The 16,609-nt window shown below is 39.2% G+C and overlaps 1 protein-coding gene across 1 annotated transcript in view; it reads right to left on the bottom strand.

The window, feature by feature from the left end:
- ASB4 (ankyrin repeat and SOCS box containing 4) overlaps positions 1-14,944 on the bottom strand; it is a 108,275-nt gene extending 93,331 nt beyond the window's left edge. Inside the window, exons 1-2 of the mRNA XM_006880221.1 lie at positions 14,758-14,944; positions 1,516-1,815 (exon numbers count right to left, since the gene is read on the bottom strand). Of these exons, the coding sequence (XP_006880283.1) occupies positions 1,516-1,815; positions 14,758-14,944 (487 nt within the window). The remainder of the gene's footprint in view (positions 1-1,515; positions 1,816-14,757) is intronic.
- Positions 14,945-16,609: the final 1,665 nt, after the last annotated feature.

The raw sequence follows: 16,609 nt of genomic DNA, 5'->3' as shown, positions 1-16,609 counted from the left end.
TTGGTTGAAAGCAGGGAGTACCAGAGGAATGTCTATCTGTGCTTCATTGATTATGCAAAGGCATTTGACTGTGTAGACCATAACAAACTGTGGCTGACTCTGAGAAGAATGGAAATCCCAGAATACTTGATTGTGCTAGTGCAAAACTTATACTTGAACCAAGAGGCAATCATCAGAACAGAGCAAGGAAACAATGCATGGTTTAAAATTGGGAAGGGTGTACGCCAGGGATGTGTCCTATCTCCATACCTTTTCAATCTGTATGCAGAACAGATCATCCGTGAGGCTGGGCTCTATGGGGATAAATGTGACATCAGCATTGGTGGAAGATCTATCAACAATCTGCGTTATGCAGATGACACAACCCTGCTTGCTGAAACTGAGAAGGACTTGAAGTGCTTGCTGCTGAGGGTCAGGGACTGCATCCTTCAATATGGATTGAGGCTCAATGTCAAGAAGACAAAGATTCTCACCACTGGACCAATAGGCAGCATCAGGATGGATGGTGAAGAGGTTGAGATTGTTCACAGCTTTAGTCTGCTTGGCTCCACAATCAACACTCTTGGCACAAGCAGACAGGAAATTAAAAGACATATTGCAATGGGAAAGTGTGCTGTTAGGGACCTCTCTAAAGTACTCAAGAGCAACGATGTGTCTCTGGAGACTAAGGTGCATCTGGTCCAAGCCATGGTCTTTGCAATCACTTGTTATGTGCCAGAGAGCTGGACAATGACCAGGGAGGATAGAAGGAGAATTGATGCTTTTGACAAAGCTTTGGTGTTGGGGAACAGTGCTGAGAGTGCCAAGGACTACTAAGAAAACAAACAGATTCATCCTGGAGAGGATTAAACCAGGCTGCTCTTTGAAGGCAAAGATCTGAGGCTTCATCTGACATACTTTGTTCATGTTGTAAGGAGGGACCGGTCCTTGGAGAGAGACATCATGCTTGGGAGGGTGGAGGCAGGTGCAGGAGGGAAAGGCCCTCTGTGAGATGGATTGATTCGGTGACTAGGGCAATCGGGATGAGTGTGTCGAAGACAATGAGAGTGGCACAGGACAGAGCAGAGTTTAGAGCTGTTGTACATAGGGTCGCTATGAGTCGCAAGTGACTCAATGGCACATAACAACAACAACAACAAGTCGCCAGTTGTTGTGAATTCTGACTCAGAGCAACCTCATTTGTCGCAGACTAGAAATGTGCTCCAATAACAGATGTACTGAAATGGGTCTCTAAGGCTTTCTCCCAAGAGTGGGCTCAGAACAACTTTAAACTTTTCCATTGGAAACCAAACACATTGACTATTTATACCACTCAGAGTTTCCAGTGTGTACACGAACTAAGACATACATACACAAAGAAAGCTTCCCCTCCTTTCCCCACCACCCAGCTCCCTAAACTTGCTTCCATGCATGAAGGTAAACCACTATATTGCCTGAAGTAAGTAGGTATGATCAAGGTTAAATACCATGAGAGTAGAAGCAGATGACAATATTGGCCATCCAAAAGAGGCTTACCTCTCCAAACCAACTGCTTGGCACAGAGAATGGAGCTCGGAGTTGTACAGAAATGCAAAGCTGTGTGCCCACTTAAGGAGTAGCAATTGAGCTTTGCTCCATGATCACAGAGAATCTTAACACAATCCACGTTGGCCATTTCACAAGCTACATGGAGAGGAGTTTTCCCATTGGGTCTGCAGTTGATTGTAGCGTTGTGGTCCAGTAGTACCAGAAGACACTCAAGGTGTCCAAATAAGACAGAAAGATGCAACCCTGTGGCCCAGGAAGACTTCAGTTTATAACTGGGCAACCAATAACCTGAAAAAGATAAGGAAAGAAGACTTAGCTTCCTGGTCTAGGATTTCTTGTTGGCTGATAGAGATTTTTACAACATGTTTTACTTTTGTCATGTTATAAAACTGAGGGGAAATTAATCAGAAGTTATAAACTAGTAGTTACTGAGTCCACTGGTATTTTGTGTAATAATATATTTGGATGTACTTAAAAGGGACAAATTCTTTTCTGTAATCTTTGTCTCTACTATAACTTGTATTGTTAGAGGTCATAGAGATGGATCAAATGCAAAGTGATCCCATATACAACAAGATAAATATTGCCCAGTCCAACTCACATCAATAAGTGTATTTCAACACATTGTTGTAAGCCACTATGCCAATCAATCTCATTAAGAGTCTTTCTCTCTTTTGCTAACCTTATACTATATCAAATATGATGTCCCTTTTTTCCTGGTAACATGCCCAAAGCAAATAAAACCGTATTTTGCCATCTTTCCTACTAAGGAGCAGTCTAACTGTACTTCCAAAGCAGATTAATGGGTTTTTCTGACAGTATATGATATATTTAATATTCTTTGCAACACCATAATTCAAAGACATCAGTTTCTCTTTGTTTTCACTTATTTATCGTTCAATTTTCCTATGCATATGAAGTGAAAAAAGCCGTGGTTTGGTTCAGGTGCACCTTTGTCTCCTTTTAAAGGGACATTTTCCTTTTTAATATTTTAAAGAAATCTTTTGCAGTAGATTTTTCCAATGGAATATTTTATCTGGTTTCTCAACTGCTGTTTCCATGAGTATTACATGTAGATCCAAGTAAAATGAAATCCTTGACAACTTCAATCTTTTCCATTTACCATTATGCTGCTGATTGGTCCAGTTGCTCATCTTTTTGATGGGGTTTTTTGTTGTTGATTTTTTTTAACTGCAATCCATACTGGAAGTTATCATTTTTGATCTTCATTGTTAAGTGTTTCAAATCTTCTTCACTTTCAGCAAACCTTTCCTGCCTTGATTTCACATGTGATCATGTATGAGATTTTATGTTATGCTGAGTCACATGAGTCCCTTTGGGAGTACTCTTAACTTCTAAATCTTGAGAGGCTGACGTGAATCTATTAGTTACATGCTTGTAATTTGTATTGCATAACAGTTCTTTCTTCCTGTTGTTCTGGTCAAGGAGTTTTGATGGCTTAATCACAAGGAATTGTGCTTTCAACACAAATGTGTGTGGTTCAAATCTACCGCAAGGAAAGGATGGGTAATTTCCTCCTGTATGATTTACTTCCTCTGAAAACCAGCTAGAGGGTCAGCTATGGGTGAGTTCCAATTTGCTAATACTCAACAACAACAAGATTCTTGTTAGTCTAAGTTGCTAATTTTTACTCCCCTTTCTTTACTGTCCCTGGTAACCAGCCAAGAGTGATTCTATCTTCATACAAACCTCCCTTTAACATTTTATAATGGTGATTCTATGCAATATTTGTCCTTTTGTGACCAATTTATTTCATTCAAAATAATGTCCTTTAGATTCATCCATGCTAGGCAGTGTTTTTCAAACTCTTTATTGTTTTCTACCATTGTGTTCTACTCTACTATGTGAATGTACAATACTTTTATCCATTGATCAAGTGATGGATATTTGGGATGTTCCCATCTCTTTGCCACTGTAAACAATGCTGCAATAAATATGAGTATGCATGGACCTGTTTATGTGTCACTTTTATTTCTTTAAAATATATACCTAGTGGTGGAACTGCTAGATCATATATCTTTAATGGCAGTGGGTTTGTTTTGTTTTTCTTATTCTCATATTCAGAAGAAAAGTATTTTCTTTGGGGCCATTTCCAGGGTCATGTTGTTGTTAAGTACTACTTATAATGATCCCTGTGTACAATGGATCTGATCCTTGCCCTCGCCTGGGCCATCCTCATCATATCTGCCACATTAAAGCCCATTGGTACAGTCACTGTGTCAATCCATCTCATTGAGGGTCTTCCCCTCCTTTGCTGACCCTCCACTTTTTTCCCTTTTTTTGTCTTAAAAAAAAAAGGGGGAAAGAAGACATCATGGGGTCATATACAACACTAAGTAGTCTTCAATGAATTAATGAACCCAACTTAAAGCCAGTGTTTCTGCAGCCCATTGTCCACCCCCTCTCTTTTCACATGTACACACACATACACACACAGCCCTTGCTTTCTTTTCCTCCTATCCATCTATATCTTGAAAAAGAACTCCAAAGTAAATTCACATCAAAAAATGTTTAATAGACTGAGAATTAATTGAATTGTGATCTCTCAAGATTATTAGACTTTATCTAGAAATCTATAGTTAATAGAATTAAGTTCTAAGATATTAATATGATGTTCCAGACCCTGAAATGCCAGATATTTGATGACATGACTTTGTCTGGCACAGCTGTATCATAGAAGTGTAGGCTGACGAAGATCATCGCATGCCTCTAAAGTGGCAGTGTTTGGGTGTGCATAAGTGGAAATAAACACATTATATGCTTAGAATGCATTGCCAAAGAGAAGAGACAGATTCGTAGCTGACACTGCAGTGGGTTTTAAGGACCTCTAAATCACACAAGGAAAAGTGCTCATCTTTCTCCTACAGAGTAGCTGGTGAATTTGAACTGCCTATCTTTGGGTTCACAGCACAACATCCTACCCTTTAGGCCACCAAAGTTCTTTTTATATGCACATATGTATATAGATGTATATTTCTCCATGTCTGTTTAGCTTTGCACATTTAATCTGTATTGTGTTGCAAAGTAGATTTTTACCTATTTGATATGCAATCTGCTTTTGATACCAACACATCTTACTAATGTGGATCCTTGAATGGTTATTTTTTAAATAAAATTTTTATTTTAGTTGTGATTTTAATGAATGTTTACAGAGAAGTTAGATTTTCATTCACTTGTTGCACATTTTACTCATTCACCTTCTCTTTTCCCTCCCTCAGTTCATTTTTTAAAAAAATATTCAATCACTGTTGCACAATTACCTACTCCTCCCCCCACTCCCACCTCCAGTCCTCTTTGCAATGATATACCTCTTCTTCCGGGCTGGTGTCATACATATAATGCCTAATCATAGGTTCCTTTTCAACAGTTCTTTCCCTCATCTGGTCCAATGCAATGGTCTTTATCTGTCCACTCTTATCCTAGTGGATAGATGAACAGTTGTTTTAATGCTCAGGCTTCCTCAACATGCAGCACGTAGACTTTTCTCCCTGCCTCAGAGTGAAGCCAGGCTTGAATCTGAGACCCAGGGGGCATTTTACCTGCTGATTAACGGGACAGATTAGGCAGCTTCGTGCAGCAATTACTTGGAAACTCACAGCAATTTCTGCAACGGCAAGAAAAATGATCTCCGGAAGGAAGCAGCAGAGGACTGATGAAGAAAATACCATTTTGATGTAAAATCAAAAACACACAGAATGTTAGCGCTGGAAGGAAGATTATCCCATCCAAGGCTTTCATTTTCCAGATGAGAAAACTGCCACTTTTTCAGGCTGCTAAATCCGTAAGTCATCTGCCTCCATCCAAGCTAATGGACTCAGGACGTCTACCATGCGGTATTTCCATCTGTCTTTGTCTTTGTAGATACAGAATAGGTTTAGCTCCAACCCTGCTCCACAAATCAAAACGAAGGAGAAAATATCCTGACTTAATCTATAATATGTCACATCTCTGATATGGAAATTCTATCATTTGTTGATTTGCCCCCTTTTCTTCCAAATTCCTAGTGTTACCTAGATATAGTACCCCATTCATTTATTATATGAATCAGCCATTCTTGGCCCTCAGTTACTTTTATTTGCATCTCCTATAATAACTAACCGGTGCACCAGGCTCCCAGTCCACCCACCAGGTGCTAGAATACAGCTGACCTTACTCTACCCAAAAAAGAAGTGAGCTCCCAACTCACCTCTGTTGTTACGTGCCATTGAGTCACTTCCAATTCATACCAACCCTATAAAGAACAACTCTGAAGCCCACTCTACCATGTGCCAACCATATTGTCTCTGACACACCTATCTCCATTGCCCCAATCACTGAATCAATCCATCTTATCGAGGGTCTTCCTCTCTTGAGCTGTCCCTACATCCTCCCCAGTATGATGTCCTCTCCAAGGACTGGTCCTTCCTTGCAACATCACCAAAGTATGTCAAAAGCTTCAGAAAGAATCCTTGCCTCCAAGGAGCAGCCTGATCTCACCCTTTCTAGAATTAATCTGTTTGCTCTCCCAGCAGTTCATAGTATATTCAATACTCTTCTCCAGCACCACAGCACAAAGGCATCAATTCTCCTTCTATCATCCCTATGCATTATCTAACTTTCTGATGCATAGCAAGTAATAGCAAAGACTATGACCTGGATCAAGTGCTCCTTAGTCTCCAGACTGACATCATCACTCTTCAGTACTCTAGAGATGTCCCTGACAGCTGACTTTCCCAATGCAATTTGTCTTTTGATTAACTGCCTGCTGATGCCAAGAGTATTGATTGTGCAGCCAAACAAACTAAAGCTGTTAACAATCTCAGTATCTTCTCCAACTATCATGATGCTGTCAATAAGCCCAGGGGTGAGAATCTTTGTTTTCTTGATATTGACCTTCAATCCATATTGAAGGCTGCAGTCCTTGACTTTCTGCAGCAAGCACTTCAGGTCCTCCTCAGTTTTAGCAAACAGGGTTAAGTCATCTGCATAACACAGATTGATGATGAGTCTTCCTCCAATGCTGATGTCACATTCCTCCCCATAGAGTCCAGCCTCGGCGTGATCTGTTTGTTCTGCATATAGATTGAAAAGGCATGAAGACAGAATACATCCCTGGCATACATCTGTCCCTATTTTGAACCATACAGTGTTTCCTTGCTCTATTCTGATGACTGTCTCCTGGTCCAAGTATAGGTTTTGCATAAGCACAATCAAGTGTTCTGGGATTCCCTTTCTCAGAGTCAGCCACAGTTTGTTGTGATCCACACAGTCAAATGCCTTTGCATAGTCAATGAAACACAGATATATATTTCTCTGGTACACTCTGTTTTCAGAGCAGAGGGTCAGCAAAAGAGAAGAAGACCCATGAGCCAAATCACTTTTTTACACTCTCTTCCCTCTGCAGAATCATCCCAAGCCTGCAGAAGCTAGAATGTGAGCCGCTCTTAGTGTCTGTCTTTCAAAGGGCATCCCTCTAGTAAACTCTGCAGATGTCAGCCTGCCCTTCTACTATGTGCTCAGACACAAAGGACAGGGATGTGACAGAAGCCATGAAAAAATCATCCAGGGAATGAAGGAACCCCTTCCTCCCCCAGTGTAAACCACTGTGCTCCCCCTATCCAGGTCAGCAGTCCGCATGCTCTGGAAACCAAAGCATCAAACGCACTGTCATCCTATAGGTTCAGATTCATGTGTAGCTTCCTGTAAAACAGCTCTGCTGCTTAAGCAAGGAGCTTACCTGCTAAGAGAAGGGAGGCAAACACTGATTCTCCTCTGCAAACATTCAGAGGTGGTTCTGGCTGTTGTAAGGTACCATCCAATCCACTGCGAATCACAGGGATTTTATGAACAGCAGGTTGGCATTTTGCTCTAACCTGCACAACGGCTCTTAAGCTTTCCCTCTCCTGTGCTATCCTCATTCTCTCTGCCATGTTTGAGCCCACTGCGCTGGTCACTGTGTCAATCTTTATCCTTGAGGGTCTTCTTCTCTTTTGCTGACCCTCTGCTGTTCCCAGCATGATGTTTTCCCTCTCAAGGACTGTTAACCTCCCGACAACATGCTGAACCAAGGTGAGAGGAAGGAGCACACTGATGTATTTCCTCTAAGATATCTTTCTTCTTCCCACAGTCCATGGGATCTCACAGGCTCAGATGGTGTAGTATGAAAGGAGTTGCACTGCTAACCCAAAGGTAGTGCTTCTGTGGAAGTTCAAATCCACCAGCAGTTCCTTTAGGAGGAGAGTGACACTCTCCTTCCACGTGATTTACAGCCTCGGAAACCACTGAAGGGTCAGCTCTGAGTTGGTTCTGACTAAAAGGCAATGAGATATTCAAAGGGGACCCTGAATTATGGGTCATGTCCATGTGCGTCTGGGTAGGTTGTGTTGCCAAAGGTAGTGGTCCAAATCCACTAACTGCTCCAAGAGAGAAAGATGGGCTATCAATTCCCATGCAACTTATAGCCTCTGGAAACCTCCTGGAGAATGAGCTATGAGTTCTGACTGAACGACAATGAGTTGGATAGCATTTTTTCTCTTTCTAAGATCCCAAGGAAGCAGCAAAGAGTTTCCATTGGACTCTTATCCCAGGAATTGGTTACATAAGCAAAATAAGCACCAGGTATTACTACTCCATATTAAACAATGTCCCACTGTGAAAAACATGAAGCTTCACTACAGATTAAGCAGTAAACACAAATAATCGCGTGCTTACCCTACTTACTGGGAACTCCATTCCTGTCAGGGATTGTAGAGTTGTAAAGAGATTTTGCCTCTGTCGGAAGGTGCCTTGTGAGGTTAGGAGAAAGCAGATGTCAGCTATGCTCATAAGCAGAATCTCCAATGTGGTGGAAAATGTGAACTCACTCGTTCACCACAGATTAGGAGGTAAATACAGGTAAAGCCATGATTACCTTGCTTATTGACTAAGCCAACAGTGTTAATGGGCCAGCTTAACTATTTGAATACAATCAGTGGCTCTGCAGAAGAATACACTGGTGACCCTCTTTCATAAAGAAGACAGAGTAACCCCTCTGGAGTAGTTCCATTCTGTGATTAATACCCAGGTCACTGTGAACTCGAATCAGGCAACAATGGGTCTGGGAGCAGGTGAGGTTTGGCCCTGGCTGTTTGTTTTGCTTTGTTATTTTTTGCCCTCTCTACAGGGTGGAGGGTAAAAGTTGCTCTTAATTTCACCTTCATAACATCATGAATAGTCAGCAGATGGGGGGGGGGGGCCTGGTGAGGACCTTGCCAAGCCTTCATTTTATAAATGAAGGTAATTAGTCTCCTAGAAGTTAAATCTGGCAAAACGTCAGGTGCACAACTCAAGCTCTGGTGGCTCCTAAGGCTTTATTTTTTTAATTGAGATTTTAATAAAACTTTATAGAGAACCTGGACTTCCATTCATTCATTGTTGCACATTTTCCTCCCTGCTCTCCCTTCCCCCCACCCCTGTTAGCATTTTTCCTCTGAGAAAAAAAGTTCTTTCATTGTAATATAGTCCCCCACCCCAGGCTTTAAATAGTGAACTACGATCTGAAGGCTGCAAGCAGTTCATACAAACGAACATTACTTGCAACTGTAAGAAGTAAAGGAAGAAGTGTTGTTGTTTCTCAGTTTCTACCCAACCCCTATGTCAGTCCCGTTTTACAACAGTGGGGTGGGCAGGGAGAAAAGTCAACAATGAATGAATGGAAATCCAAAATCCCTGTAAATTGTCATTAAAATTAATAATAATAATAATAATAAAGGGGAAAAGTGTTGCTGTTGTCATTGCAGTTGTTGTTGTTAAGCCATTGAGTCACCTGCGACTCAGAGCACATGAGCTCCAAACCCTGCCCTATCCTGAGCCAATCTCCTTGTCTCCAACCGACCTAATCCCATATCTCCAGTCACTGAATCAATCCAGCTCATCCTGGGACTTCCTCTTCTGCACTGTCCTTCCGCCCTTCTGAGCACAATGTCTTTCTCCAAGGACTAGTCCCTCCTGGCCACATGCCCAAAGTATGTGGGACAAAGCTTCCAAATCCTTGCCTCCATGGAGCAGCTTGGTTTCTCCCTCTTTAGGACGAAACTGTTCTCCTGGTAATCCACATTATGTTCAACACTCTTCTCCAGCGCCACAACTCAAAGGTCTCAGTCTTTTTCTTCTATCATCCTTAGTCATTGTGAAGCTCTTTGATGTCAGAAATTGTGAAGATTCTGGATGTTTCAGCGTATCTCAGTCTCCAGGCTGGCATTGTTACTCTTCAGTATTCCAGAGAGGTCCCTGACTAATCCTGTGTGCTATTCTTCTTAAATATCAATCTGGAATCAAGGAGCTACTCTGAGCAGCTAAGTAGAAAGCCCTTCAACTAAGAAAGAATGGTAAGAAATCATGCACTTGGGCCTTCTTACTAAAGACAGGATTGTTACTGCTCCAGCGCTTAGGGCCTGGTACATACATCACTGGAAAACCTTTCAAAAGAATACCAGACACAAGAAGTCAAAGGCTGCATCTGCCGCTTGCGGCTGGATTAGCAGACATTTGCTCTGCCTGTGTATTAATCAGTATAATGGACGTTGAGTCTGGTGGTTATGGCCACAGTTGCAGGGCCTGTGTATTTACACAGTCCTGATGGATTATAGACTGAAGCCCATTTCCTGGCTATGTTTTAATAGCTAATGTTTTCAGGCCAACTCTCAGGGATCTCTGGGGAAGGAAAAAGCAAGCAAACTTGAAGTCTAAAGTTGAAACCAAGACAGTTTGAACACAAGTTGAATCTTATCCATGGGAAGGCTAAAAGGGCCCAAACATGTTGACAGGAAGCCAGGAAAGTAAAATTCTAGCAAAGAGGAAATGAACTGATAACAAGATTGCTCATTAAGACAGTGGACAAAAGAGCTTTCAAGACATGTGGACTGCAGTCCCTACTCAGTCAATAGAATACTTATCAGAAAGGTTTTTAGTAAATCTTTCATTGGTTATTTTCTTTAAAAATATGAGTAAGAACCAAGGCCCTGCAACTGTGGCCACAAACACCAGACTCAACGTACATTATACTGATTAATATTCTAAGTATGCTGACTAGGGAATTCGTCCCAAAGAACTGAGTACGATGCTTCGCTCGCACCACTAAAGAGTCATGATGGGGAATGGGAATGTGTCTTCAGAAAGACCTCATGTTTCCAATGCAGAGGTTGCCAGTGAGACCTAATATGAAGTTTGAGATTCAGCAACCCAGTTTTCACTTTGAATATCCTATGTTTGGCTCATTCAGAATAAGTGGCAGGCATAATTCCAAGACACTGCAGGCAAAAAAGACGAGTGTCACTGTAAGCCAATTCACACCACGTTTGGGGTTGTTTTTTTTTGTTTCTTAGTATACATGGAAGTAATGAATACATCTCACTGTAATCTATGAAGCTGCTATAGCGCTAGGGGAAAGTTTTGAGCATTAAGAGAATTTTCAAAATGAGGCAGAGACAATGAGGGAACTCATGATTTTGGAAAAATGCAGCCAACAGAATTGCTACACACAGGTTTGCGACTTTACATCTGTTAAAAAATCAAACAAAGCAGCCAACCAACTAAAACCATAATTCTGTGAAGTTCAGTAAAACAAAACACAATAAAATGATCTGGGCTGATATTATACTATTAAACTATTTACTGCATTCTGGTGGTTACATTTCATAATGTATTTGTATTTTCTTCATGTATTTCTCCATCAAAGAGGTCGTCCAAAGGATGCAATTTTGCTTACTTGGTTTTTGCTTTTCAAACTTCTCTCTTAGAGGTGCTTCAGATGCCAATAATATATTTTTCATGTTTGTTTTTGTGACATGAAACACTCTAAAATTCATTAACCATTGTTTTATCAAAATGTTTGGGTCAGAATTTAAAATGCATTGAGAAATTAAGATGAGATTTCTCCAACATTAAGAATTACTATTGGCCACTGAGGAGAGGCAATATCCACTAAGCATTTGAATATGAACTCTTTGCCCTGGCTTCTCAATATGTCCCCAAAGGATGAATGAGAGAAGACACCTCATGAGGAGAGACCAACTGTTACAAGAGAAGAAAAAAAAACACAAAAAGCAAAAATGAGAGTCTCTAGCCTGTCATTTTACCCAATAACTTAGTTTGCTTTCCTTATAAAATCCACACTTTATGAGGTTAATTTTTTAATATTAATATAACAATTAGATTGTGAGGTTGAAAGAACAATATTTAGGTCCTAAGTAGATTTCATCACCAAAACATTTTAGAGTTACTTTTCCAAAACTGATGCTTTTACAAGAGTGGCTCTATACTGACATGGGGCTGGGGGAACTTAAGAAAAGAGGGAATAAATAATGTATACTGCAATGAAACAGATGAGGAAAGAACTTTTTTAAATGGATATATAATTAGGTATTATTTTCATGATAGGAGTTCAGAATGAAGACTGCATAGTGGAGTGGACTTGGCGGAATGGACAGTATATAACAATGAAAGAATTTTTCTTTTGCTTTTCAAAGAGAAAAGCAAATTTTGTAACGGAGTGGTGGGCAAGGAGATAAGTGCAACAGTGAATGAATGAAAAGCCAAAGTTTATGTAAACTTTCATTAAAATTAATAAAAAAAAGGAAAAAACCCAAAACTGATGCTTTTACACTACTATTGTTTGGTATCACCAAATTGATCTCAATTTCATAGTGACCGTGAGACTTAGATATTATAGTTAAGGATGAAATTATTTTTCAGACTTCTATGAAAAACATTTTTGTCCTAAAATAAAATTTAAATGGTGTTCATTGTAATGATCCATGACAATTGATCTCCAATAAGCCAATTAAATGTTACATATAGAATGGTTAATGACCCAAGCAAATCCTGGAGTAGCCTGATACCTACATGATATATTTAAACCTTTTCACTCTCTTGCCCATTATGCCAAACAGAAATAAAACTTGACATTTACACACTTTAAAAATAAACAATGTTCTATTTCCTGATCTGTATGCCTGTTATATAGGTTTGTTCCTTTTTGTGAAAAGTAATCAAACTCTGCTTATAATTTGTCTGCTTTTCTGTCACAGCTTTTAAAAAATCCAGTAAAAAGGAAAGAGTGGTGCAGAGAAATTCAACACCTAAGAGGTATGCTTTGATTTAATAGTCTCACAAAACTTAATCCAAACAAGTATTTCCCAAGGCCACCCAGAAATGGGTGCTTGCCTTAGAATTACTCAGAAAAATAACCAACCCAAACATTCACTGGCTCAGTTCTACTTCATCCGCTGAGAATGCCTTTGTGACTTTTAAAAAATTTGTACGTCCACTTAGGTCAGCTTTGCTTGCTAGATACTATCACCTCCATTCTTCACTAAAATCATAAAAGGATTGATGATGAAGCTAGAAGGCATGTGGAAAATTTGTGAGAAAGCTGAAGCTTTAATCCGTGGTTTAAGATTAAATGGTACAGATACCTACTCATTATGATAAACAGCAAGTACGTGTACTTCTTTACATACACACATATGCACACACAATTCCCTGCATCAACTCTCCAGTTATGACCACAGATTCTATTATTTTGTGCATACATCCACACAGCATGCTTAAGAAAAGAATTGTTCTTTTCTTTTCCCAGGGGATGGAATTTGCTGTTTCCCCAATTGAAAGCCACAATCCCAAGGCTCTAACATTATGAAAACCTCCATGAGGGTGAATGGAAATTCAGTTCTCTAAGGAACCTAGGAGCCAGCTGATATTGACAAGAAGAATTTCAAATGCATTGATTTCTCAACTAGGGGCGGAGACACCCCTGGAAATAATCCCATGTTTCCGGAGAGTCTGCTCCTAAAACTTCCTTTCTCACAATCACTGTGCGTCTTGGCACGCTCAGGAAATGAGAAAAGACAGTCTTCACCACCAGGGTCAAATAAATTTCCTACTCATTTACACCTAAGTCATTTGCACTGGGCAAAGATAGCAGTCTTAAAAATGTGTTCAACTTTCAGACATTCACTGAACAAAGCCAATAAGATGAAAATAATCAAATTATATAGTGTGTATACTTTTTTTAAAAGCAAAGTCTGCATCTACTATTAAAAAAATATATACATATAGGCTCCCCGTTCATCTTTCAAACAACATAACAACGCACGTTATTACAAAGCTCTCGGGTACTCATCAGAAACACAAAAATTGGCCTCAGCTCTTCGCATACTTCTTTCAAAACGGGCAATCAGAGGACATAAAGGTGAATGTACAAACAGATATCGCTGGCATTCTATCTGAAAATTAAACGGTGTGCTGATGATTCACATATGAACTGAAAATATTTTGGAACATGAAAAACAATTATTCTCTCTCTCTAAATGCTACACACAAAACCTTAAGTTTTGTTTGGACAGAAGTGATGTTAAACAGTGTGTGTTTGTGTCAGTTCACCAGATGGCCTCGCTACTCAAGTTCCTCATTAACTAGCTGATTGGGCAAATCAGAATCAGCAGACTCCTAATTTATTTCTGATTTGTTAAGCATGGGTCCCTGAAAATCCCTTGGTAAAAACAATTCTGCTTTAATTTGGGAGTTACTTCATTCTTTTAGAGGCAGAAATTTTGTGGGTAAACACATCTCCAATTTTGATCTCTAATAGGACAGGAAACAAGTTAAGGTTTTTTTAAAAAAATTCTACTTTCAGCTTTTGTGCCTGCAATGGAAATTCATTAAAATGATAAGGACCATCGAGATGCTTATAGTACAGCTTTGCTCTTTCATTAACTCTTCAAATGGAAAAAAAAATCCTTTTATTTTTCTTCCAGATGGGCATAAAGATGGTATATTATTGAGAGACTGTTAATAGAGAATTAGCAGCTTGTCCTCAAGCCAGCCACATTGTCTGGATCTTGCCTTAACAGCCTGCTTTGCTAAAGTTTAGAGATGTTGTCTTTATTCTATACCCTTACAGTCAGAATAAAAGTTACAAATAGAACATTACAAAATACAATGGTTAAGGATTTCAAATCCCAAGAACAGGCATGGAGAAAGGAAAGAGGAAAAGTATATATACTGATTCCAGACCAAGATATGTAGCCTATTTTAAAAAGAAAGAAAGGATTAAGAAAAGTTTCAAAATAAATACTTTTAACACTAAAAGCTACTGGTTTCAAATGGGTGACTGACACTGGGAATTTTTAACCGATCAAAAATTTCTGGCTTTCTCTCAGTTTCAAAATTATACTTTAATATTTTTTTTACCTTGTTTATAAGATGCCAAAATCATATTCTCATCTTCAACTTCAAATACTGTGTCCACATCAATTTGCCTTTGGATCAAAATAGCCTTCAATTTTCCAAAGTCATTTGACTTGAGAGCCTCGAGGAAATTTTTCTTCACTAACTTGGCAGCTGCAGACCTGGTGCTAGGCCCGGTGGTGCCGTCCATCCTTCCTCTCCTCTGAAATCTTTGTTCTGGTTTATCAGGAGAGGAGCACCACGCAAACAGGCGCATGCTGCACAGTCCACAAACTGGCAGCTAATTTTATCCCAAAGTTATGCTGATCCGTTCTATTTATATAGGGATCATTTCAAACTTCAAAATATCCTTCCTGGCTGTCACTGTGTTTTCAGGTCCTTTAATCTGGTTATATTCTAATGGATTCAGTCAGTGATAGTATCTATATGAAGCAAAGCCTCCTGATACATTTAGAGACTGAAATGACACTATTATTTTTCATGGGATCAAAGTAGTAATATAGGATTTTAGAGAACTTAATGTTTCTTTTCTCCCTCAGTAAAAACATCTGGCTTCCAACTGGATAATACTTATCTTACTCTGATTAACCAAAAGCCAAAAACGAAAATTTGTTACAGTTGTTATTACATGTGCATCTGAAAAACTATAATAACTTTGCAACATGAGCCTCTAAAATCAAGGATGTCCATACTTGTTTTGAAAATAAATAACATTTTAAATTAGCCCAAACTTACAAAAAAAAAATCAATGCTGTGAAAGGAAGCTGGGGTGAGGAAGGTGTGGGAGGGCTGGGGACTATTTTTGGAGAAATCCTATTAAAAGAACAAAATAGCCCAGTGCAAAATAAATTAATTTGACTGAACACTGGACTAAGAAAACACACATGCAGAATGAAGACAGTATCAGTGTAATCGCAGAAATTTAAATATGGACTAGGTACTACTTTATATTATAGTGAAATTATTGTTCTTTTTAAGGTGTAATAAAAGTATTGAATTTATGCATAAAAATGTTTTTAGTTTTAAATTAAGTGATCTATTCAAAGATAAACTGTCTAAAACTTCTTTCCAGATTATTCAGTAACAAACACAAATGTATACACATAAGTATAAATATATGTTTGTGTATTAACTACGTGGACAAATCTCTGGTGGCCTAATGGTAAGATCACACACACTTTAGTCTCCAATGTGACATCTTTCTAATACTGTAATGATCTTTTGCAGCAGATTTACCCAATATATTTTTATTTCTTTTTGTTAAAAATATACTTAATTTTGTTGTGATTTTAATAAAAGTTTAAAGAATGATTTTATTTTCATTAATTTACTGTTGCACTTTTTCCTCTCTCTACTTCACTTCCCCCTCCCTTGTTCACTTTTTAAAAACAATACTCATTCATTGTTGCAAAATATCTTCTCTCTCCCATTTTTCCTCTCCCCCAGTCCACTTTGCAATGCACCTCTTATTCTCGATAGTTGTCATACATGTAATGTCTAGTTATTTGTTCCTTTTAAACAATTCTTTTCCTCATTTGTTCTGATGCAGTATTCATCATCTATCCATTCTTTTTCTATTTTTTCCTCAACCTCCTCTCCCTGTCAGGCCTGCTGACAGTGGTGTTATGTAGTATTTGTCCTTTTGTGACTGTGATATTTCACCCAACATAACATCTTGTCACTCATGTTATATAATGTTTTATGAAACCCTATGTATAACAGGTTCATCCTAGAGAGGGTTAAACCAGGCTGCTCCTTTAAGGCAAGGATTCTGGGGCTTCATCTGACATACTTTGGGCATGTTGCAAGGAGGGACAGGTCCTTGGAGAGGGACATCATGCTTGGGAGGGTGGAG

Source organism: Elephantulus edwardii, unplaced genomic scaffold (assembly GCF_000299155.1).
Source record: "Elephantulus edwardii isolate Elephantulus edwardi_28Jun2011 unplaced genomic scaffold, EleEdw1.0 scaffold00007, whole genome shotgun sequence".
Taxonomy (NCBI): Eukaryota; Metazoa; Chordata; class Mammalia; order Macroscelidea; family Macroscelididae; genus Elephantulus; species Elephantulus edwardii.
Note: the sequence above shows the minus strand (reverse complement) of the source record. Positions and strands in the feature narration are given on the sequence as shown.